Genomic DNA, 27,157 nt, shown 5'->3' with positions numbered 1-27,157 from the left:
CAACGACTGGGCCTCAAGTAATCACATCTATCTCGTGCGCGCGACACAGACATTTTAAGCCAGGCTTGCCAGGGACTTTATGGATACACAAAACGACCTCCGGTAACAGCGTAATTGAATTTGATGCAATGACCTGCAAAGCGCATGCTTGTTTCAGGACGATGTTGATCGTCGTTACAAAGCTTTGAGGCGCTTCTAAACATTCGATCTTAAGTTACACATATTGTTAAAATTCAGTAATAAATTGTCTTCTAGGGGACAATAATGTAGTCGTAATTTAACGTAAAACGCACTCGTCAACTTCTTTTTATCGTATGCTTTTCTTTACGTTAAAGATATAGGAAAAAAAAAATTTTAAACTAAATTTATATGTATACATATATTCGTATTGAGATTAAGGTACGCAATATTAAATTTTAGATACATTGTTCTCTAACTATAATTAATGCGAGGAAAAAAATCTAAAAGAATACGATAGAAATTGAATCAATGTATTTGTATGCAGAGCGATGTTTCATTGCAAAGCAGTAGAAGTCGACCAAGTCTTCGCAGTACGTTTACTTTTAACTTAAAAAAAAGAAATTCTTTTTTCTTTCAATTACGTCATTGTATCTGATGTCAGTTTCTCCGATACTTTTTATTATGTTTCGTTCGTTTTACGTGACATAGATTTTATGTGCAATGTTTTCATTATTTCCTGTTCCGATCATTCCATTTGTGTTCTCTCGTCGTAAGTAAGAGTGACGGAACTTTTTCATCAAAACTTTCGCGGCATTGGTACTCTCTGACCGTCGAATCCCGAAGAAGAACGCTGCCTACACTCTTCCCTTTCGGTCCGTCTTTTCTATCTCGGATTTTCGGATTTGCTCTATTTCTCTGGCTCGTCGTTAGAACATTTCTCAACAATAAAAATTTCTCTAATGCCCAAAAATAAAACCGAGGCGATTGTGTAATATATATAATTCTTTCTATAATTAAATATTGAGCGTGAGAAATAAGAACTACAGCACGAATTTAATGCAATAATCATGTAAAATTATAAAAGATAAACGACGTAGGGCATATGCATAAAATTAATATTAATATACGTAATAGTATATCTCTCCGTTATTATAGTAAAATAAAAAATAAAAGATGCTGCTATTGAAAAAAATTTGTTGGATGTCACTAATTAATAATTAAATGACACTTTTGTCTATAATTCTGTTAACCTAATAATATATATATATATTTTTTTTATTAATGAAATTGCGTATAATTAAGCGGCTTGACTTTATCGCACAAAGGCTATGCTAAATCACTCAAGTGCCACCGAACACGATCGCGGCTTGACGAGGTATTCGGTTAATTGGGCGAATCGTATCTACCAGTTGCTTGTCTCTCGAAATCGTGTTTCCGTGGTTATAACTAGCATATAGTGGATGTTTCTGTTCTGGCTTATTTGGCTCATCTGTTATATGTATAACTCGATTGTCACACGGAACAGATACGGGATATCCTCGTGAACGATAGATAAATCGGAATACGGGCAATTAGTTTTGTAAATCCTCTAGTGTTCGGATTTTCAATAACAGTCGTTACATTCTTTTTTTCTTTTTTTTTTTCTACCAAAATGTTACGTAAAATTTTATTTTATCTACATTATGAATTTAACATTTTATTCTTTATATTTTTTAGATAAAAAAGCCGGAAAGTTTTATATATTTTTTAACAAAATGCCTGCTTTATTTTATAACTCGTATATTATGTGTCATTCTTTTTTTTTTATCCCCGAACTTGGTGGAATTATTTTGCCGCGGCATCGTCGGTGTATTATATGTATGTATATGTAGAGAATAGTTTAACATCAGAAATGAAAGACTTAAGTATTTCTATAGAATCTCATCTTGCGGACTTTGGGTTATAACCACAATACTGGCTGCCTAGATTGTCTGTTAATGAACGGAGAATATCGCACCGTTGGGATTTACAACGGTATTTACGAACATAGTTGACATTGCAGACGAAATTATTGAATAATACCGAATATTTCTCAGTTTGACGCAACAGTATAAATCTACGAGCTACTACCGAGGCAAACTAATGTGGCATGAAATATTTATATCGCTGGAAGAAACCATACGCACGATTCGCGTCTGCTATTTTTCGGAAGGTTCTAATTCGTGCGCGTCATTATAATTGGAGACTTTAATTAATTTTAATAATTTCTATATGATAATTACTATGGTCGACGACGTGTTGCCGGTTCAAGAAACAAACTGCGAAAAAAGTCATGCGACTTACCAATCTGCAGTCAGCGGAGTTGTAGTTCTGCCGGTGACTGTAACATAAAATGCAAAATATTAATGTAGAGATGCTGGTATATGAATTAATAAAGTTAATAAAAAGGGTAAATTTTTTTTTTAATAAAGATTTTATTTAAAGAATTAATTTTCACCTAAAAGTTGCTCCGCTGATGCAGGATGCCCGTCCCGGGCCTGCTCCTCCTCTCAGATGGGACGTGTCGAGTCATCCTTCCGCGCACAAGTAACTCGCGAACACTCCGACCGTGATTTTATAATCGCGAAATTTATTAAACATTTCCGCACGATATTTTTCGGCACTCCCGTAAGAAAATAATCGTAAGAAAACGTCCGAAAACTAGCGGCACTCCCGATACGGCCGACGAACCGACTGCGGTTCGTGTAATTTTAATATCGGCGGCGACGATATTCGTTGCTGACCGGTGGATGCACCTGCGTCGATCTGTAACAAAAGAAAAAAATATATATATTAATTATAGAAATGCTACAAGTACAAGCTATTAGTATTACGTTTTAAGAAAGTGATTCTTACCTCTGGCGTTGCTCTGGTGATGCACGATGCCTTTCCGAGGCCTCCTCCTCCTCTCAGAACATCAGGCCTCCCGTCTGAGTGACTGGCTTCCTCGCAGACCGTCTCAACTCCGTCCTCGCACTCGTCTCTGCGAACAAAATGCCCAGATAATTAGTTCAAACTGCACGAGTCTACGCAACACGTGCTCTCCTCACACGCAGAACGAGGAGGAGAAGATAGTTCTCGTACCGGGCGATTTTCGTTGTACGGAATACGCAAACGAGTATTACTTCCGGCACGGACACACGTGCTTGCTGTACAGTGCGTAGGACGTGTGTGCGCGCGCGACCGCTGGAGAAGGACAAAGCGAGAGTGGGAGTAGTGGGGGAATATGCCTAGCGTGAGTCACGTAGGCTCGCGCTCGCTCTCTCTCCCCTGTCTCCCCCGCCCCCCTGGCTACCTGTTCGCTACTTTCGTTCGATTTAGTTGTAATATTTAATATTTATTATTCAGGCGTCACACCGATGTTTTTATTTAAGATACATTTGCAAATATAAAGCACGAACATTCCAGTGAATTATTTTTACAAAGTATGATATTGAGAAATTATTAATTTATGATACAAAAAGTTTTTCATATTTTACACATTTCTCTTCTATTTTTTTCGCAATTTTGTTTTAAACAATTTTTAATTTTTTCTTTTTTCTGCCATCTAACTTTTGATGGAGCAGTACTTTCAATTTATCCATCAGGGGGAAAAAAAAAACGTACGAAGTTTGTGAATTCGGCATCGTATTTTGTGCATTTCAATGTGCGCGGAAAAATTGAGATTAACTAACATCGAATGGAAAACCAAATTCGAATCCGCCCTATTTCACAAAACTACATTCCATATTTCTCCGTTATTGTGCTTGTACAACCATCCGGCATTATGTACTCCAGCAGCTGGTGATACTTTATTATTCAAAATGAAACTTTCGGTTTGAATATAGGTCACGCGCACTTGCCTCGCGAAAAAGCAGAAGCAATCTTGTAGAGAAGTAAATGTAAATGTTTGATTCGTTAATAAATTATTCAGTTCACATAAATTAAAAAGTGATATGCCATAAACTGATATAAATTATTCTTATAAAATAAAAATTTTTTAAAGAAATAAAGACACGAATAAGTAAAGTTTTATCGTTTCTATTAAAAAATAATGTAAAAAGAATATCTTTTTTTTTCTGGCACTGAAAGGTAACTTATATTTGCATAATTTAAAAAATAAACTATTGATGAAACATGGAATGTCGTTAATATCTAAAAATTAATTTATTATCCCACATAGGATTATTTTAGTTAAGTTCTGCAAATTAATTATCGAAAATATTAAGCGCCTAAAATTTACTTCACGCCCTACCAAATTTGTAATGGACTTTTTATCGAGAGTTTGTGCACCGTTCTGTGCTCGACAAAGCTCTTTTAGGCGAGGAAGAAAGCAGAGTTCCTACTTGAAAGCCCGGCTTCGGTGAGATGGGCAGGTTCTTGGGTTAAAACTTGGTAATCCCCCTCCAATTATTTAGGCTAATAGCGAAAGTTTCGTCAGCAGTCGCGTTAATTAATTGGCAAATACTCGATTCTCGAGCCGGGCCATTTTTCCGCCTCGGCAGATTTTCATTCTCATTACGATTTAGCGTAATTGGTAATACGACTATAATCAGTGCTATAGATTCTCTATGCCTACTTTTTCTTTGTGACTTTTATTCTCCGCCAGATTATCTAACAATTTACGTATATGAATACCTATTCCCTCTTTCTGTTACAAAATATTTTATGTATACAAAATCGCGGCATATACGTCGCTTCGTAGATCTTGATAAATGCCGCTTTATGTGTAAATGAAGTTATAGGCAGCTGAACGTACTCTCCTGCCGTGCTTTATTCAAGAATCGTGTCAAAATGCTGCCGTCATACCGCCATAAGTAAACAGTGCATTCTCTGTGTTATCCTTTCCTTCATCTCCTACTATGCAATGCATAACAACGGGAACTCTACGTCTCAAGACGCAATTGTTTGCTCAAGGTTCGTTGCCGCAATTTATTTCGCTGTCACCTGTCCATAATTTTTCACAGCATAAAACGTGCCATGTCGAGAACAATAAATTAAAAAGAAAGAAAAGAAAAAAAGAAAGACATTCCTAGCAAAGAAATATTATAGTCATAATCCCGCGTACTTTTTCCCTAAGATATAATTAACTGACGACTTAAGAAAATACTCGTGCAACATCAATCATCATTAAGAGCTTTACAATTTTTATATGTTTTCGATGATACTTCTGTTATACATTTAGCGTTGTATCTATTGTTATATTATTTCCTCGTCTTCATATAAAATTAATAAAAAATTTAGAGCAAAAAACATTTTTTTTCTTTTTGTTAAGAGTACAAAAATCAAACTTTATTAATATCTCAACAAAAAGTTAAACACATCCGCAAATAAAAACTGCTTATTTTGATTAAATAATAGACAGAAAAGGAAAGGAAGAAGTTATTAGCAGTATCAGAAAATATCCTACATTTCATCGACAAATCGGGCGCGATATTAATGGTAATCTTTTTTTTTTTTTTCACCGGGGAAGAAACGATCGATGAGGAATAAATACAGCGGACGGAGTTGTTGAATACACCTAGCAGGGAAATACTTCCAGTCAAACACGCTTAATAATTCCTGGCTCCTTTTGAGATGCACGCGATAGAATTTACTTCGCTTCGTCTTTCTCCCGCTCGCCTTTCATCTTTCTCGGTTCTCGCGACGTAACGACAGAAGAAGCCAAGTTTAGTCCCGCTTATGTATTCCCTTGCTGCTTATCGAAGCAGCTTCCGCGCCTCCAGAGCGAAAGCTATAACGAAATCTATGCGTGAAATCAATCTTGCACGAGGCTTCCGGGATCTTTCACGACCTTTGGCGTTCCCCTGTAGCTTTTGCTGCGACGCAAAAAGACGTGAGCGAGGAGAGTGACGCCCGCTCATCTTGCTATTCACGATACGAAAAGGAGGGCCGTTGCATTATTCAACGGGCGCATACCGAACGGTACCGGATAAGGGAAGTATTTCTTATTTTTACAAACTCCGGGAGTCCGGTGGCGCGAATTTGTCGTGTAGCTACATGAACGTCGTATACATCGATCCGTGCTATGCGCCGAGGGTTAAGCGAAGTGGAAAATGCAAGGGACGTGCATTGGCGAGTAACTCTGTTTTGAATTTATCGAAAGACCGTCAGACACGAGAGCCACGTTGAAAGTACGATATGAATATGAATTAATTTTTGTTTGATATGATCCGTTTCCGTTTTATCGTGGCTGGATCTTGGCTAAAGCTGCCGCACTGCACGAGAAAATTTTAAATCTACATTGTAAAAAAAAAAATTACATTTTGTTGCAAATTAACCAATTAACCGGCTATATTATTCTCCCAGCGTATGCATTGCAAAAAGTTTACAAGTCACGCGATATATTAAATGCAAAATTACATGAATTTTACTTTTCACTTATAAAAATATTCGTATGTTTCCTGTAACTTTCACTGATAAAAATAGAGAGCACTCTAAAATCTACTACCTAAAAATCTGTCGCAATAAAAACATTGTGTCTCCGAATTTTATATCACAAACTGAATATAAAAAAAAAAAGAAAAAAAAATAGTAATCCGAGCTGTTGCACTGTACATATTGAAAAATCGGCATGTTTACAAAATATTTAAAAAGTTTCTCTTTTTCCTATCAGAAAGTATTGCTGGTTTTGTTTAAAAATTTGCAGCTGATAGATTTTACGTCAACAGTGAAAATTACTTCTATAATTGACAGTTCTATTTTTATCTATGAAGTATTTTTATTGTTGTATAAATGCATACGAATAATCTCAAATAATATTCACGCATATTTCGAATAGAAGTTATTATTCCTTCCTTTCCTTTTCGATACTCAGGAATAAATCTGTACGTACAAAAACATTTTTCCGATAAAGAGCAAATATTAATTCTCGAGCTGACATGAAAATATCACGTCATTCATATTCACGTATATTATTTTTAATTAAAATCGAACTTGTCGTACACGGAACATCAAGCTTCCTAGTTTTACCGTGATCACAGGAAACATTAAAGGTATGAAAGTCATACCAGATATGATTTCGTGTACCGCGCCGCGTAAAAGTATTTTCACTTTTGCATCATGGATTGCATTTCACAGAAACAAAAGATATCAAACCCATGCAAAATAAGAAACATATAATAAATATTATAAAAGCAAGAAAAAAAAAAAAAATATAATGATTTTAGGATTGCTTTCTATCTGTTTTACGATCGAAGTTTTTTTTCTTTTTTAGTTACAGTACCCTCAATATGTACCCTTTATATGACATGTTGCGTGACACTAATCCGGTTTTACAAATAAGCGCGACGTTTCGATGTGCCCTCATTCTGTTTCGACCGTGCCATATGTATTCCCTGTTATCCGCTCAACAAGCATGATGTATTTCTGCTAAAGATAGATAGATTAGGATAGGGAGAAAGAGAGAGAGAGAGAGAGAAACAGAAGGGAGGAAGGGAAGATGGAACAGAAGTGAAGCAAAGAAAGAGAGAGACAGCAAGATGCATTAATTCCGAGTTACGAGACGAACAGTTCCTGACATTAGTTACCGACATTCGGATCGGATCCTGTTATTAATCTTAATCTCGATACTATGAAACCATGCAGACTATTCGTTACCGAGAGAACAGATGAACGTGACATTTTCCCCAGCACCGATCCGTATCACGGTATCGATCTCGCACAGCCACCACTCGCGCGTCTTTTACCTCTTTCTTTTTGGATTTTTCGTACTTTGAGGACTAACCATCCCTACTGCCGGTAGCACGGCTATAACCACCACCTCTTGGGTGACGAAGAAGAACGAGCTTGTTGCGACGGTGCGCATTTGGAAAAAAGACTAAAAAAACAAGTACTGACCGTTCCGACAAAAAGACCGAAACAAGGCGTGCCATGAGAAGGAAAAATCCGATCGCGAAAGAGATAAACGCGAATAAAGAAGAAAGACTGTCTTAAAAAAAAATATATATGTATAAAAGAAAACGGAAATGCTGGATTTAAAATTATTAGTTTAAAAATCAAGCTGTTTTGTAGTAATAAATCACTTTGATATTCTTTTACATCTTATTTTTCGAATTAAATTTGACATAACTATATTTTTATTTTACGATTGTACATTATAAAAAGCTCGCGAAAGTAATTAAACGGTTTCATCAGTGTATTATCAATGAATAATTTTTCGCGATCCATTGTACAAATTGTGTATATTTTATGCATGTAATTTACATTACAAACATTTCATACGCATGTACACGGCTGCGTAATCAGATAAAATGCATAGTGCAAAACAATATTTTAGATAGCTTCGCGGTTATGAACAATATAGATCGCTTTAACCGTGCCCCACTAAAATACCTTTTATGATTCCTGTTATGGCAAAAATTACCACGTTGTGAGCTTTACGATCTTCCATATGGGAAAGATTATAACGTCATGGGAGAGATACGGGATTATAACGTACGGCGAGCTTTTAAAATTTGTGGTTACACTTCAGTTGATGGACATTTTACTGCGACAGAGGGTAACTGCACATATACTATTCCATTTCTCTTGGCAGAACAGTTGTTAACAGGATTAGATATTTCCGAATAATTATTTTTTGATCGCGACAAACTCAAAAGGTGCAATGAGTTAAATAAAGTGCGTAAAAAAAAAAGAGAAATAATTAATTAACCGGATGAAAAATAATCATCGTCACAAGCTATCGGTATAATATTGTAGATAAAAAGATACAAAAAGATAGAAAGTCTACAGACAAATATTGAGAGAAATGTCGATTAAAATTAGACGTTATCGATACAATAAGTATATGTGCCATTATTCTCTTGGCGGACAAAATTTCATCACTGCTGGTAGTGTCACGAAGTGATAAAGTCCACAGACTAATGGCAACATCAGTAGTGGTCGCATTATCGCGGTCGCACCACCGGCGAGACCATTTCGGAAATAAAATCAGCAGGGGTCCGAAAATGGTGACATACTCCGCGAGATTAACAGCTGCTGCCGTACAGAGGGTGAAAATAGGACACACAACGAAAGATATGGAATAATTTTGATGAAAACTTTGACTTTTAAATAACTTATAAAATTAAAAATTAATTTTTGTTAACGCTTTCTGAATAAATATCGTTTAAAATTGTATCGTTATAATATAATGTAATAATTTTTAATTAAAATGATAAAGCAATGATTAATCTGTGCTCGTACGAACAACTATCACGTACGACAGCATTAATTCGTTAAAGACAATATTAACTCGTATTTTTTTTTTCTTTTTTTTTTTTTACTACATATACTCAGAGTTTACTACATACTCTATCAGGTTTCGTGTGAGGATCGACGAACATTATCACGATAGTGTCATACGCTAACCGCCTTCGTCGCGGCAAATGCCACATCTGCTTCTCAGTGTACATCACTTCGGATTATGAAATTAGAGCGAATGCGCGTAACGAATTCGCACGTTTATATACAGCCCCTTTCACGATCGCAAGCACGCGTAGATCTTCGTAAAAATTCACGAAAGTGTCTGTGCTACGTTCGGTACTAACCGAGTACTCTAAAATCCATTACGAGAACGCGCGGCGCAAGCGCTCACTTTCGTCACGACTAGTAGGTGCCCGTTCAAACTTTTAATCGGATCCCTTCTCGGCGTTTATTTTTGTTCCGTCTTCGACTCAACCCATCTCATTCTCGGCGCCGTTGTTTCTACTGTCGTTCTCACCTTTCGTCGCTAAATCGCTCTTTGCTACGTACGTCCCTTGCCAATTCGCTCGGCTCGAGTGGAACGCCGAACCTGAACTCTCTTCTCTCGCGCGAATAACGTGAGGGACGACGGCGGAGTTTGTTGGAAAAGTATATGCGTGCGCTTTGGCGAATTTTCGAAGTAACTTTATCGTTATATCGCGCGATCTACGTGTTATGCCGTAAATTATGTCATAGAAATTTAGGTTATGCGCTCAATAAAATAGCCACGCAACTAAGGTCTCAGCGTAGAACGACAATGTGTTCGAACAGCCTATGGCTTCTCTTATACGCCATACGGTTTTCCTTTATCAACCTCGGCAGATCCAATAGGGATTACGAGAGACTGGATGGGATAGCGGCACGGGATAGGATGGGATAGCATCTCCTGCAGGATTTCCGGGGATCCTCTTCCTTCGATTCATAAATATCCCCCGGCTATAATACTCCGCTGAAAAGGCTCCCGTGAGTATCTGCGCGGTACTCGCTATCGGTACAAGCTCCCGGCACCGTTGATGCAGCCCCTTCACTCTCGCGAATCCATTATTCGGAACAGACGAGCGCAAAATTTACTTTCGCGTTGTATTCCGATCACAATAATCTCCCTCTCCGGCGGTTCAAAAAATTGATGAAAATTAAGCGACGAAGCTAGGCCGTTAGTGACATACTAAATAATTCGAATTTCTTCCAATTTTATTGCTGTATAAAAAATAATAACGTTTGCTCAAATTTTTTTTTTCTTTTTTTTTAATAAAGTAAATAATTTTTTAAGTATATCTATAATTTTAATTTTTATTAGTTAATATTATAAGCATATCTCTGAAATTTAATCAGTTTCAACTTTAGAAATTTGTGACAAACTGTCTATAGTATTTTAATTACATACAGCAATAAAACGTTTTCGTATATTGTTCTTTAAACGCAAATAAGTTCTAGATTGATTGAGGTTGTTGCAAGAATCCTTTCGAAGTAATATGGAAACTTTGCTTTCGTCTTTACGTCTCAGTAAGGGTGGTGGAGTTCTTGGAAAATGTTACGGTAGACAAGTTTTTATCTCTCTTGGAAAGTTACGCTATAAGCAGCCGATATCCATTCGTAGAATTCTTATTAAAAGGTATTCTGCCAGCAAAAGTTAATATTCCCATCCGCGAGACTCCGCGGCAAATGCGTAACTCGCTAAATTAATTTTCGATTTATTGAATAATGAAACGTCACTAAGTTACTATTAATGTACAAACAAATAACGAGCGCATCGCTACGACTGAGAACCAATTAGCAGAGAAACATCCAATTTTTATGTTAATTAAAATAAATTCAATACGCTATAAAAAGGGATTTGTAAAAAGTTCAAACATTACGGATGTCTTCAATTAGTCTTTATGAAGCGCCTCCAATAGGACTTGTACTTTACAAATATATATTTGTTTATACTTTCACATTTTCCAAGACGTTCGCACCGGAGATAGAAGTATACTGTTATGTCTTGAGAAAAGGGAGCGTTTTAATGCCAGCTAATTAGCGAAATACTACGTATTCGGTGTCCCCTGCTACAACGCGATCTTTTTTTTAAAGCACCCCTGTGTGACGTCGCTACATGAAAGAGCTTTTTCCGTTCCCACGTCGACATTGCACGAAAATTAATTATTAGCTGACAGCTTTGAAAATTTTTCTTAGCGTCGGCTATACTTTAAGTATGCGGTATCAAAAGGTTACGGGTTACAAAGGATAATTAGTGAACTTCGAGTACGTTAACAGATCACATTGTAATTGGATCTTTTCCGTCTTTCGTGCGTTACTTAAATCGTTCGTTCGATTCTTATCACAGATTTCGATTGGCAGCTCGTATCAAGTGCCTGAGGATGTTTTAATTAACGAAACGAATTATATATGCGTATCAATTGCAAAGCTCATTTTGTGTTTGAAGATTAATATAATTTGTTCAAAAGTGAATAGAAGCATTTTAACAAATTAATATATGTTTCATCTACACGTGTCTACAAATAATTATACCAAAGAGAAATAATTACGGTGAAGGGAACTAATCTTCTATCTATTCTCTAAGCTTGTATGTTGGTAGCATCACGTTCCTGCTGTTCGTAACGCGGAACACGACGCGGTACAAACGAGAAACGCAAGATACTGAAAAGGGATATAATGAAGTATACCGCTCTAATTATTACTCCTAATTTTAATCTCAAACCACATGACGATTCATTAACGTTATTTATTCGTTGCGATTTTTTTATGCAGTATACGCCAGCGGATACAGAATGATTTCAACATGATTTTAATATGAATAACGACGTGCGTAAAATAAATGTGATGTGTAAAACACGTTTTAATAAGCATGTACGTTTCATAAATATTTAAAGTAAAACGTACGAATGAATAAGAGAAGATTGCGAACAGGCTCGTACGAAATTAGTTGCTAGCTTGGAACCAACTCGTTCGCGTCGAAGATATTATCGAAAATTTGAGGTGCTGCAGAATTGGAAATTCGATCCCTCCCGAGATAAACGTTTCGTATTTTCACCGGCGCATATTATATTCGCGTGGTACGCAAAGGCTTCAAAGTCCTCATCGTAATTTAAATCGTTAAAATATTTGTGTAATCATAATCGATGTCTCGGTTTAAATTGTTAATTTTATCGCGTTATTATTGAAACGAAACTAAACGAATACAAAAATTTTCGGTTACGCATATAGCCCCGTAAGTGGATATCTCAGATATTCCAAGCCTTAAAATTCTCATAATCCAAAAGTAATAGATTAACATGTGAGTAAACTTATTATATAATATTATTCCACTTGTAGAGTATCACGCAACTCATTATTAATATAATTCTCGTTAATTTGTAGGGTAGTTCTAAAATAATAATTATGAGTGTTCCATATTAATAGATAAACTTTAAGATGGTTAGTCAGTATTAATGCGAACCTAAGCCATTATAAAACTAGAATTCACTAACATTTGTTCAGTTATATAGGCTGATTACGTACGAGAATATACCACTTGATCCGTGGACCACAGTAGTTTGCTTTGCTGTTGACTTCGGTCGAACGTACTGTGCGCTAGACAGTATCCACTTCACCGTCAATGAAGGATTTGTACGCAAGTAGTATGCCACTTTATATGTCAGACAGGCCGGGTACGCCACTCAGCCCGATGACAGTTACCTACTTTCGCGTTGTTTTTGGAGAAGTTTCCCTCTTAAGTACTCTTTGCCCTAACTGCTTTATTATTTTACTGTATGTCTATGCAAAATTCACGAAAATTTACATACGACAGTTTCCCAACAGTTATATCTTTGCGTGGAAATATATAACGTTTTTCAAGTACCGTTTTGTGTTATTATGAATTAATAAAATTTTTAATTTACGTTTTATCTATTAAAAAATATTAATTAAAATTGTACGAAATTACGCACAAAGAGTCCGCGCGGACGTTTGAATAAAATGTAAATAGAAAGTAAATGTGAATTAAATTAAATTTACAGGAAAAAGAATTAAGTAACGCGATTACGTGTATACTAAAGTAACTTTAGAATGGTATTAACACCGTGCAGCAACGAAGGAAAATATAAGATACTATTGTGGCTGAAAGGATGTAGGAAGAAGACGAATATAACGGATTTCCGTTTTCAAAGGAAAATGAGCATTCTCAGTTACATATATATGCATATACACAGTTTTACATATAACGCGCGCATAGAAACTGCATAAGGCGCACATAAACGCCTTCTGCTTTTATCTCTTACTATATTCGTTACAAAGGGCTAAGCGCTAAGTGAAGAACATTATCACTTGAATGCCGTGAGAGCTTGCGGTTGCGTTTTATCGTGGTATCAATAAAACTTATATCATTTACTAAAATTAAATTTAAAACTTTCATAGTTTGGAACAAATATATATTTTTAAAGTTCTCTTTCCGCGAGCCAGCGTTGTTACGAACCAGACGATTAAATATTTAAAAAAGAAACAAAAAACAAAACAAAACTTTTTGCTAATAAAAAGAAATTATAAACTTTTAGATATTTGAACGTATACAGTACGTAAATTTTTATGAATCTAAAATTCATGGTAATGCTTATCTAATTTTTTTTATTAAGTTATACGATAACTGTGAACCGTGTGGTTTTCACCAGCTGTTATACGTCTTCAGAGGAACCGAATGTTAGGTTGGTGTCGGTACCCAACGAGCTCTTGGTAATGCAGAAAGCGTGTCACTGCAACAAATCCGTACTCACGGCATTACGTGTTCCGAGTAAGTGCAGCGGAGTGGTGCTTTCAAAGTGCTCGGGACTCCTTTAAGTTACCTGAACGATAAAGTTCTTTGGAAGTCACCATCAGCATCTTCACCCTTACCGTCATGCCGGAAAGTATTCTCGAAATTTTGAAAATTCGGGTATCAAAGAAGCTACGGATACTCCGATGACTTTATGCTTTTAGTAAAATCACATCCGCGTACGATTTAAATATTTTTGAGTTCTAACGTTTATGTAATGCCAGTATTATTTTTAATTGGCATATAATTAAATGCAACAAATTTCAAATGTAAAGAGAATGCCGCTCTTTCGATTGCGTTCAAATTTCGTCCCGTTTCATTAAATTTCGCTAGCATGTAAATAATAATCGGTAATATTAATTTTTAAAGCATACATGTAAAATAAATTATATATGTAATTAAATAATAACTATTTAATCGCGATATGATTCGTGGTGCATGCATATATATGTATACATATTGCCATTTGCCAATATAACGTATTGCTGATTGCCGTAGCAGAGAAGGTTTTCGCTTACTCGTCGTTTGCACATATGTGTGTATTTAGATGGGATCGAACGTCATTTTGGTGGGATCAATCGTCATCCCGAAGGGATTAAGCGCTAACTATGTAAATCCGTACTTCCACATTGGATTAAATTTGCACGCTAAGCAAATATGAGCCAATTATTATGAAATAAATTGCTATTGTCTCTAACATAAAAGAGAGGATGCAATAAATACATATCCAATAAATAAGTATTAAACATGATATGATTACACAAGATTATGTACGTCTCATATTTTACATAAAATAATAAATTTTTATTTCAAAAAAAAAAAAAAAAAAATATATTAAACTATTAAATTAAATAAAACAGATTATACATAGATAAAGATAGATAAGATAAAAGCGATTAATATTTTATATTCATTATTTTATACTTGATATTACAATAGACTTTTAAAATATCTTATTCCCCTCGGGAAAGGAAAATGTGCATAATTTTCACGGAAAACCGGTCGCGATATCGAGCCGACTTTGCGAGGTCTCCGAAATTGCAAGATTTTATCTTGACAAGAATGTATCTCGCGTCGGCAATAGAGAAACGGTTTAAGTCGCACCTTCGTTTTCTGTGCAAAGATCTTGTGCCTTCCTCGTTCGGAAGAAGGTACAACAAGACGAAGAAACCGATGGATACTTTTAACGGAACAGTAAATTGCTTGGAAACTGCTGTACTATTTACGGACAGCGTTTCTTCTTATGGACTACGTGGTCGATTTCAAAGCTTGGCGTTACACGAGATCGAAATCGTAAATTTCAAGAAATTGAAAGACTTATACACCGTGATCTTAGAACACAAGAGATATTTTCACTGCGGCAGATGGTATATGCCGGATAGACTTCCTCTCTTGAAAGTCTCCCGAACAACCAGATGTTCCTATCTGACAATCTAAACTTTCTTAAAATTCCTCGGTGAAATTCGAAGATCGCTTTTACACAAATTAATTCGTAACGTGATGCAATTAGCGATTTATACGTTTAAATGTAATCCTCAAAATCACAGTGCTTGGATTAGATTAATCAATTTAAATGTTTTATTACGACTTTTTGTCGTGACGTAATGCGATGAATAATTAGTATGATTAATTGGGCGGTATTAGTTAATTAACAAGACGTTAACTTTACTTTTCATGAAAGGACGGGAAACGTGCATCAGTGGGTTACATTGTTTAATTTACGTAATGCTAATAATAGATATTTTTTTTCTATTATTAATATAATATTAATTAATTCTCTCGGTCTTTCATCCAATTTGCAGTGATCAATGTCGCATAATATCGGATGCTGATGTTATCCGCATATTGTTCAGGGAAAATTAACCAGTCCGTTCATGATATCAGATCTGGTTAAACTCCCCCCTTCTCTCTTATTATAACTTTATGTACATATACTATATTATGCATATTAAAATCATTTATAGTAAATTCAATATTCATGATATTTTCATGACTTTGTTATTTACTTGTAATGCTGTCAGAATGTGATTAATGCGTGTCTTTCAATAAAAATATCCGAGCTGAAGTTCATTAACTAATTCTTATAAGAAAATATAATTATAGCGAATAACGTCGGATATCGTTCCCCTTTTTTTTTTTCTTTTCCTTTTTCAATTTCGTTGCGCGAAAACGTCTTCTTATCAGAGATGTCGAACATGCTTGTGTCACAACGTTTATTTAGCGAAGTGCACCTTTTCTTTAGTGCTCACTTCTCTCTAGAGTCCTCTTTATCCTTGGCTACTGGTAGCACCATCGTATCTGATATAGTCGTATCCACTTTTACATTATAAAAGTATATACTAGTGGGTCGATATCGACCGACGTCAATGGAACATCGTTGTCCTGCGATGGCCATTTCAGTTCCATCGGGATGTCCCGAACAGCGCGTCACTATCGCGCTTTGACTCTCGTCAGATAATACCACTCAAAAATGTACGGGAATATGCGTAGTCCCGAAAAAAGCGCCCTTTAATCAGCTTCATCGCAATGCCGCGTCAATATTATTACGCCATATTAATTAGTACAAAAGCTAATTTCAATAGATTTTAATAGAATGTTGATCTAAAGCTTTTATTAAAATACTTATTGGCACGCGCATAAAACGTTTACACGTACGGGCACATTACTTAATTAAATTGCATATTTGGAAATATGTATTTGTGAAATAATACGGACGGCGGAAGATATAACGTAAATTAATATTCGATTTATAGAAATATCTGTAATTGAGTTAGTGTTATTACACTGCCGTGTAATCGCGCTAAATTAATCTTCTCGCAGTTGATTTGTTTTATATGTATGATACAGATCTTGGGAAATATTTTATGCCGCTTCGCGTTTGAAAGGATTCTATACTTTCCTAGGTTTCTTTCGTTAATATCCGTAATTTTATTTGACTTCTTTAAGTGCTTCTATTTAAATAACGTATAATAACTTCGCGCGAGTTCTTGGAGAAAACGTATCCGATAAAAAGGAAAAATTAAAATTTCTTTCTTTTATTTCTAAGTCTCGATAGCTGTTTCCGCCTTCAAGACGACCTATATTATTTATGAAAAGATCCGCGTGAATACATAATAACGTGAAACACTATTGCTAAAGATATATTGAAACTTAGCAAATAATGCTTATGAAAAATTATATAAAAAAAATGCCGGCTCTGTATTTACAATTCTGGGAAATAAATGTCGTGCAGAAAGCCAAGTTTAATTTACATCAAGAATTTATATTAAATAACATCGAACGGTTTCGCTGCGTGCATTTGAGTCTATCATTGGGATATTTTATAATTTAATTCCAACGAACTTTATTGCCATGAACATTTCCCGATGTTTTGTTACGCTTGCGGAAACGCGATATTTTACAATATCATTTCAACCGGCTTTATTCCCGCGAATAATTTGCGATATGCTTTCAGGAAATGTGAGAGTAGTCAAGTTTTCGTCAAGGACCACCACACACACTGTATAGATACTTGCCGTCCTGTTACTATGTGCGGTGAAGTACGCGTCCCGGAGGATCATCTTGACGTAAGTAATTACCCGATAAGTTCTCTAAACCGAGTTAAACCGTGCAATAAATATCGAAGTCAGTCAAAGGAGTAGATCGCGCATCGGCATCGGTATTTCGGACATCGGGGAATTACAAAGAATCGACAATTAATTTATCTATTACGTGTAACCACAAAAGTTGTACTTATTAATATTAATATGATATTACTTATCTCAAAGGTAAATTAATATTTTGTTGAGAAAAGTTTCTTATTTTTCTTTTCGTGAGAAAAGACAGACTGTAATGATGACAGGTAACAAGATCACTTATATTTTTACGTAGATCACGTATATTCGAAATGAGAAATATGATATTTTATTGACGTTTTATCTTGATCGATTACCGGGACTTATACCGAGAGGATATGCTTTAACGATAGCAGCCTGGAAGCGAGAGGCACTAATTGATGAGTGGCCCTGAGAGGCGAATTGGTGTCGGATAACTTATTAGGACGAGGGTGTCGTCACTTTGTTGACAATATTTGCCGGCGATGTAAAATTATTTACCGTACCTCACCGAAGGTGTTTTTATGGTAATACGATTCTACTCCGGTTTATCAATTTTGATACTTCTGGATACTTCGTCTATAATTTTATTTTGCGTCAAAAGATACGAAATTTGTTGTATATATGAACTGGCAATTATTTCAAAATAAAAAAATAATTACTGACTTTTAAATGGCAACGGTACTTTTCTCGACTACTGTATATTTTATTTTGAAATATTTGTCTTAAATATGGTCGTTTACGTAGGTTTGCAGAACGTGCAATGCAACGGGACACAATTGTGGCATTGCTGAAGGGAGTAAAGCTGGCCCGGGGATCGACGGTGCCGACTTTGTCTTTTACGTATCAGCTATGCAAACTGAGAGATGTCATAAGGGTTTAACAGTAGCTTATGCTGCTCATTGTCAACAGGAAGCAGCCTTAGATCGGTATGTCGCAAATTATTATTAATTACTTGATAAAAACAATACCTAATAATTTTCTTAGATACTACTATAGATTAAACTACCGTAATATTTTTAAGAAAAGCTTTACATACATTGTTATCACTAACAACGAAATAAACAATACTACTATTAATAATATAATTTTCGCGATATTTTGGTTTTTGAAAATGTTATTAATAATACATTGAATAATTGGACATTATGATTAAAGCATAACTTTAGCTATTTGTATGAATAGAGAGAAAAGTAACAAAAGCAAACACCATCTGGTATGAATATATTTTATGCAAACGTCGGATTAAATATTTGGTAAAATTTATAACAGAGGTTATTTGTACGAAGCATTTTAACAATATACATATATCACCGACTGCTCATATTAATGATTTAATTAAAACAATATATTTTCTTTCTTTTCACAGCCTATTATTTTTAAACGTCAAACATCTCATTTATCTAAATTTATTTTTATTTTAAATTATTCTAATTTATTTCCATATTGTCGCTAAAGTGGCATCGGTGACTCGAGTAGAAATCGAGTTTAATCCCTATTTAATAATTAGCTAACCAATCTAAATAGATTTTTTTTTTTAATGATCTAAAGAATTAATCTATATTACATGATTTAATCCTGATTATCAAGTGGATAATTATAAAAAAATATGAGACTGTTTGCAATGGAGAAGATATTTTGTAAAACTAAATTTGTAATCGAAAATTGTAAAAGCAAAACTCGACGTTCTCTGATTTGACATCTAACTTTATGACTCCGCCGAAACGTTAACGCATATTGAGTAGATTAAATTTGTCTGTCAAGTACATACGTCGCGCACGTCGTACCACCGTCGATGTAAATGGCGTTGCGCGAATTTTATTATTCGTACGACGTCTGATCGTGATAGATCGACGATATTCGTGCGTCGCGTTGCCGCTTGCTTATGGAAAAATCCTTGGAATAATCGAGTGTAAAAAAATCCGTTTTATGTACCGTTATACTGGCGTTGTTATCTAAATATCCCTCCCGAAATTTATGCACTTACGTTTATTAAAAAAGATTTATATTTTTAATATCTTTTTAGCAATCTTATCTAAGGAACTCCAATATATTTTCCGAGATAACAATGTACCTGAAGAACTAATATAAAATTTCTCAACATTATAATTAAAATGGAGATGGAAGAAAATTTCGCGGTTGTTGAAGTGAACTAAATTGTTTCCAGGCCGATAGCTGGTCATGCCAACTTATGCCCGGGAAGCATCAGCACGAAACCACAGGAGTTAGAAACGTTGCTCAGCACCGTTAAACACGAGATTCTGCATGCTTTAGGATTTTCTGTGAGCTTATATGCTTTCTACAGAGATGAGAATGGTGAGCCTAGGACTCCTAGAAGAAGCGATACTGGAAAACCGCCTCTTAATGAAAAGTACGTTCTGCCTTTTGTCCGTCTTACATAAAGATTCCTTTATTACCGCGCATAAAAGAGTGCAAATTGAATTAGCTGGTTCACTGAGTATGAATTTAAATTTGCAAACAATGAATAATATCTCGAATATGAGAATATTTAAAAATTAAATTAAATTATAAATGTGATTGCAAATGCATTACATTTTTTTTTTTTTTCTTTCGACCTTAATTTGTTGAAATTGTTATATTACGTCGTTTTACATAATGAGAAAAAGAGAGGAAAAATAAATATTTTCTGCTTTGTTCGCTATCTCATCACTCGACTACGATGCACGTTAGTTATTTCTCTCTTTTCTTTCTCTACGATTGTCTGACGGTATATCTGCCTTTAAAATTGGAAAATTCCTGGTATCCCGTTCTATACGAGTCGACGGACCGTAACGAACTGGCTTCCGTCGTTGGCAGATGCGAACTCTTTCCCATACGATCTTTCTTCACGTACCCTTCTGTCTATTTCCTCGTCCTCCATCCATTACTTTTCGCTACTCTCGTACTTACTTCTCATGTTTTCCTTCAAACTCTTTCTTCCAATTCGCTATCCCGCTCAGTCTAACGGCCAAATGGCAAAATTCGACGTTCTTTCCACTTTGAATCGCGAAATTCCAATAACAGATCTACGGCATTTCGTACTATAATACATTTTAGGAATCACACAGCGCTCTTCACGAGTCTCCTTTACGTTTGCTCCAGCGTATAATTTTCCAGTATGTTCTCAGCGCTGAGAATGCGTCTGGTTTCTTCAGCTGATCTCATGAATTATCGCATTGATATGCGTTTCAAATATAAACGCAGATAGAAATCTCCCTCTCTCTTTTCTTTAATAAAACATCATTCATCACATTGCATAGCATTAGAGAATTATGAAGATACTTGGTAATGTATACAGAACTTTAAACTCTTGGGAACTTTTTTACCAAGAGAATTCTATGATTCTTTCTTGACAACGTTCCAATACTTAAATTGAGAGACGGAGATTTTGTCGGAAATAACTGCTCATACTAGGTTCAACGAAGCCCTCCGTTTTTTTAAACTTCTTTATTCTCCGTCTCATTTCATCAACCCTTTTTTTATTTTCCATCGTCTAACGTTACTTCTCATTTAATTTCTACCCGCTTTCCACTCATTTTCACTTCGCGTTACGGACTTTACGTTCTCCGTTACAAATTCCAGCATTTCCCTACATCCCCTGTTATCTATCTCGTGAGTTCGCGCGTTCTCTCAGCCTACCGCATTTCAATATCTCCTTGGAGATCCTCTTAGGTTTAAGGTTTACGTTAATCTGCAGCAACGCAGAGAGGCAAACGGATAGAAAGGGAAAGAGATAGTCTTTGTAATCTTAGATTTCAACATGATATACAGCTTATAACATGATACGACGGAAATCAGGTGCAATTGCGAAACTGTAGAAATACATTTGCTTTTATCAATAGAATAAATAATTTATTGTCATTAATTTTGCAATTATTAATAGCTGTGTCTCTTTTTTTTATATAACAAAGATTATTTCGATACTACTCTTCTCTAACATAATTTGTTTTCATTGATAGCTTTTAGTTCTAATTAATTTCACATTTAAATTAACTTTTATTTATTCTAATTAGCTATTTTATATAAATGCAAATTATTCATTTATTCATGTATTTAAATTTGATACCTAAACAGTAAAATCACTTACTTTAAATTATAACGATAAATTGGTATTTAATACGATTATCCAGACACATAAATTGCTGATATTTTTGCAACTTGTTGCGATTTGTCATAAATAATTTTCAAAAAGCTTTTTTTTACACTGTTTAAAAGGCACAAAAAAATACAGATTGTACGATATGAATTTAATCTTCTTCCGTCATTTTATAAAACTTGATTGACACTTTTTTCACGATCGAAATTACATTTGATTTCTGTTTTCGTAAACTATCGCAATATATATATTATTTCTGTATGCTTTCAGCAATTTATGTACATGATATACGCTGAACGGTTTTGTATTGACATTTAAGTGTTACAATATTTTTTTTATCTTGTGTTATCCGGCAGAATAACCATTCGCAAATTCATCCGTTATATTGAAATCGAATAGAGAAGGGACCGCTCGTTGTTAAAAACAGCGTTACTGACATATCGCATCAATCACTTTATACAAGAGACAGATGAAGAAAAAGAAAACCTGCCTTTGCAAGAGAGGGGAAAAAAAAGAGAGAATGAAAGAAAAAGAGGAAGAAAAGGAGAGGAAAAAATCTAAAAATAATCATATCTATCAAACACAAAGTTACGAAGTAATTTAACGTTATTCCGCAATTAAAAATACCTCTATAGATTGCATCGATAACACATGTATATCGCAACTGTGTAAAAGAAATAATGCATGTTATTTAAATTATTTCTCGATTTTTTAGTGAATTAAAAACACCAATGACGAAGAATTCTAGCTATTTTGTTTCGCTGTTTACTTTCTCGCGGATAGTTTATTCAAAATCTGACTCGATTGCGAGGGAGATGCATCCGCGAATGAAAACGTATGATATATGATGTCACAGCGATGAGATTATTATACCGGGGGATAGCAGCCGCTCCCGACTACTGAATCAGCATATGCTAATAATGTTCGATACTCGTTTCGGGCAGGTTACAAACGCACCAGTGGAGCGAGAACACGATCAAAACCGTAGTCAGGCCTCGCTGGCAAGTGCACGGTGGTTACGTGGAGAGGACCATGCAAATGATAGTCACGCCTCGGGTCCGCGCAGAGGTTCAAGCGCACTTCAATTGCCCGGAACTTGAGGGTGCAGAATTGGAAGACCAGGGTGAGGATGGTACTGCCCTAACACACTGGGAGAAACGCGTATTCGAGGTTTGTAATGTTTTTCTCGTCGCGTGTAGTGTACAAACAGGCTCGTAACTTTAAAAAATTCAATCTTCTACGTTATAAAATGAAATAAGAGCAATTGGCTTTTGTATCTTATAATTAATTAAATTTTCGAATTATTATATATGACCTACTCATATATTGCTTTCAAAATATTGATTTATTTGGATTCAAATTATTATTAAGAAAATTCTATTGTTCTAATTCTAATATGTAATGTAAAATTAATTATTTTTTATGTATAAATTTTTAAGAATTTTTTTTTGAAAAAGTTTGAACAACGTTTGCTATCACAGATTGATTTTTCCGTTTATTCAGAACGAAGCTATGACAGGGACGCACACGCAAAATCCAGTTTACTCGAGGATAACGCTCGCTCTCATGGAAGATACTGGTTGGTATAGTGCCAACTATTCGATGGCGCAAGAGCTAGGCTGGGGAAAAAATCTAGGATGCAATTTTGCTATGAAATCTTGCAAGGAATGGATATCCACTAAATCATCCCCGCTGTCGTAAGTACATAACATCGAAATATTAACCATAATAAATCGTACATCACAAATAAATACATGAGAATAAATATTTCAGAGGAAAGTCTATACATCCCTTTTGTAACAAAGTGAAGCAGGATCCATTGCAGACTGAATGCACGGATGATCGAAGCTCGGTGGCCCTGTGCAATCTGGTAAAACATTCGCAGCCGCTACCCAAGAAATATCAAGTAAGAAATGTCGGATAATTTATTGAAATATTTTAAAGCGGATTCGGGAGCACGCGGAACGTAGGCGATATTACATCGGCAGTATGAGAATATTCGCGGCATGCGAAGAATTTCAGTTGACGATTTCTTTCCTTGCAGAACTTCGATTCAATTCCGCACGTAAGAGCGGGAGAAGAACAATACTACGGCGGTTCGGTATCTCTGGCAGACTACTGTCCCTACATACAGGAATTCACGTGGAGAGCGCGGAATATAGTAGTCAGAGGTTCCCATTGTCTTTACGAGGAGAATAATCCGCGTAAGTCACATAACGCATCCTACATATTGCGTGCACGTTCCGAAGAATCAGCGGAATCTACTTAAAATATGTTATTCCTTTAGACCCAGACAAGAATTTCGCATTAGAGAAGTATGGCCCTCACTCAAGGTGTTTTGATCACACGAATGATATGTGGGAAGAGAGAACTTGTAAGCAAGCGCGACAATGGCAACATTGGGGTTCCGGTTGTTACTTGTATAAATGTGAAGTCGGGAGGCTACATATTATAGTAAGTTTCTTACCACGTAATGTAATGAATATTTATGAACATGAAATTTCTTGTAATACTAAATACGAACGAATTGAAAAATAATTTTATCCTTTTTCTTTTCTCAGGTTAACAATTATACGTATACATGTTATCATGCTGGACAAGAAATCATTATAAGAATTATGCAGAACGGTTGGTTGCATAAAGGTGCACTAATTTGTCCACCCTGCCGAGATATTTGTCAGGTACAAAGAGATACATTTTATTGTAACAATATATTAATTAGATAATCGCAAATGTATTTCTTTCGTAGGCGGAATTCAAGGCACGGAATGAGTGGTGTAAACCAGGGGACGAGCGTCCACTTTCTACAACCTATCACAAAGACTATCTCCACTGTTCGTCCGCGGATAATTTTAATCTAAGTATATCGATGTTCATTATTTTAATCTTACCCCTCGTCGTTAGATGATAAACTATTTTTTTTAGGTAATGTCTTAGCATTATCTAAATCTAGACATATAGATATTATTCATCTATGTATTATATTTCGAGTGATATTTTCAATGTGACTTGAAAATATTCAATTTCTCGTGATAGCGTTATATCTAGGTTTTATTATAAAAGAAAAAAAATAATAATAAATGGCCGAGGCGACAATCGAAAATATCCGTTATCCATATGATAAAATGTTGGCCAAATGATTTAACAGAATAAAGAAATTATTGACTTTGAATGTGTTCAATATATGCGATAAATAACGTATTATATTTGGATTTAATGATCCGTGGTGATAACGTGACGAGGCATTTTTAGGTGCCAATTTTATATTATATACACTTCGTTAATCTGGATAAAACATTGCTAATTTTATTGTTATATATCTGTTTCACTATAATTAATTATAGCACACGATATACTTTAGTTATTATTTCGCGTCTGTTGTTTGAAACGAAGACTAATTTCGGTCATCGCTCAATTCAAGACGATGAATAATTATATCGTTAGCAATGGATAGTTGCTATTATTTGACTAATGCGTGTACACATGGACTGTAACTATTGCCGAAGTAAAAAATGATAGAACTTTATGACATAAATTAGTTATAGAAATTAATAAATCTAACAAAGAAACGCTATACGTTGCTGATAAATAACAGTATAAACATATATATTTTACATAATATGACAACTCAAGTAATAGTGAGTAGAAAATGTAGAAATATATATAAAATATGTATTTACTTTATATTATTTTACGGAACATTGTAATTTAGTTTTACCCGTAAAGTATAGCAATATATATTAATCATTCCGAGTAATCAAGCTTTGAAATAAGTATTATAAAACACTTTGCGTTCCACGGAGATTATAATGAATTTAATCTTTTTTAACATTCTGGATTATTGACTACGTTATTAATAAGTTAACATTCCTAATAATGAGTGTACGAAAGTTCGTGTGAACATATGCACGTAAGTGATATCGAACAATATACGAATAAATGTAAAAACTGAAGTTGTTTAAAAGCATAGCAAACCGATTTATCAAGGATTGTTGTGAATCTGGGGTGGATGTCGTAAATATCGTGAATGTATATGATATAGAAAATCATTTTTGTACATATAGTTCCAAAAATGCGAAGTTTAATAATCCAATGAATTTCGTATGACGTAATATTTAGATCTTAATAATTAGCATAATATATTTTACTTGATAAGTATATTAATGCGAATTATGTATTGCAAAACATTTTTTTTTTACATTATTTTTTAAATAATGTGCGATGTGTAAACTTTTTGGGAAAATTTATTTTTAATTAAATATTAATTTGCATTTATTATATATTTGTAATATATTTTATCTATATGATGAAAATGTATTCACGATTTCTTAGATGCTTTATTGTAAATACAGATATATCAACGCAAAAATTTGCACAGATTAATCATAAGTAAGATATTTAATAATTTTATTTTACTGAAAGAAATTGATAGACGATAAAATTTACACATAGATCATATCTATATTAAAGACTATAACATAATAATATTTAAAATACATTTAATACGTCTGAATACAACAATAGAACGTTAAATACTTTTTTGCAATTTTTACAAAAATCGCGATTGTGATATCACAGTTTTTAAAACATTCCCAAAAAGTTATTTTTTAATTATGTAAAAAAATAATGCATTAATTTAATTTTCATGACACATTTTAACGTGGTACATTCGCGAAATTGTAGTATGATGAGCATTTAGTTTAATTTTGTACAAAAATGATTAACATTTAACTTTGTAAATATTTCGAAGGTATCTCAGTGTTGTATCAAATTTGCTGAGATGTATTCGAGAACGTTTCTCGTGAATTCCTACGAATGTCGTTGTTCGACATATGAACGGATTTTAATGCGTTAACAGACGTTATCCCAATAACATTAATATTGAGAGTGTCAGTTTTCAATAAATGAATGTAGAAGAAGACAAGTATGTTTTATTCTGTAAAGTCCAACTACGAAAATATTGCAAATATATGAAATATGAATTTTTATAACTGAAAATATTCAGATTGATATCCCAAAAGAGTAACTCCATTGTATATGACTTCATAAAAACGAGCTTATAGCTGGGATAAGGAAAAATATTTAACCATATCATAATAATATACCATTGTCACGAAGGAGGATATATGATATCAATCTTGCATTAAATAGCATTAAGTTTTTTTCTAATTAAAAATGTGCAAAATTATAACAAAATAATATATAAATTTCGAAATTGATTTTATGTAAGTTACTTAATACAAAATATTCTTAATCATCAATGATAGAATACGTTAACTATTTGTTTGCATTTTAGCACATGAAAAAACGTGTGCTCACTACCTCGGCTACATTAAGCAATCTGTATTTTATTGCAATTGCCACGAAAGAGGTATATAAGAGATGTAGTGTAATCAGAAACACTTCTAATATTTGTTTTTATAATTATAAGAGTACTGTATGCAAATTAATAAACAATTAAAAATTTAGAACATATACTTGAAGTTTTTAAAACATATTTTC

General features: G+C 34.5%; 1 protein-coding gene across 1 annotated transcript in view; it reads left to right on the top strand.

The window, feature by feature from the left end:
• Positions 1-24,827, top strand: part of Invadolysin (leishmanolysin-like peptidase, invadolysin) — a 217,513-nt gene extending 192,686 nt beyond the window's left edge. The window contains exons 5-14 of the mRNA XM_070671411.1: positions 17,421-17,532; positions 18,307-18,488; positions 19,727-19,930; positions 22,600-22,825; positions 23,159-23,352; positions 23,429-23,561; positions 23,700-23,859; positions 23,943-24,109; positions 24,217-24,336; positions 24,405-24,827. Coding sequence (XP_070527512.1) covers positions 17,421-17,532; positions 18,307-18,488; positions 19,727-19,930; positions 22,600-22,825; positions 23,159-23,352; positions 23,429-23,561; positions 23,700-23,859; positions 23,943-24,109; positions 24,217-24,336; positions 24,405-24,563 — 1,657 coding nt within the window. The 3' untranslated portion in view covers positions 24,564-24,827. The remainder of the gene's footprint in view (positions 1-17,420; positions 17,533-18,306; positions 18,489-19,726; positions 19,931-22,599; positions 22,826-23,158; positions 23,353-23,428; positions 23,562-23,699; positions 23,860-23,942; positions 24,110-24,216; positions 24,337-24,404) is intronic.
• The last annotated feature ends 2,330 nt before the right edge of the window (positions 24,828-27,157 follow it).

Source organism: Cardiocondyla obscurior, linkage group LG02 (assembly GCF_019399895.1).
Source record: "Cardiocondyla obscurior isolate alpha-2009 linkage group LG02, Cobs3.1, whole genome shotgun sequence".
Taxonomy (NCBI): domain Eukaryota; kingdom Metazoa; phylum Arthropoda; class Insecta; order Hymenoptera; family Formicidae; genus Cardiocondyla; species Cardiocondyla obscurior.
This window is presented reverse-complemented; position numbering and strand designations above follow the sequence as displayed.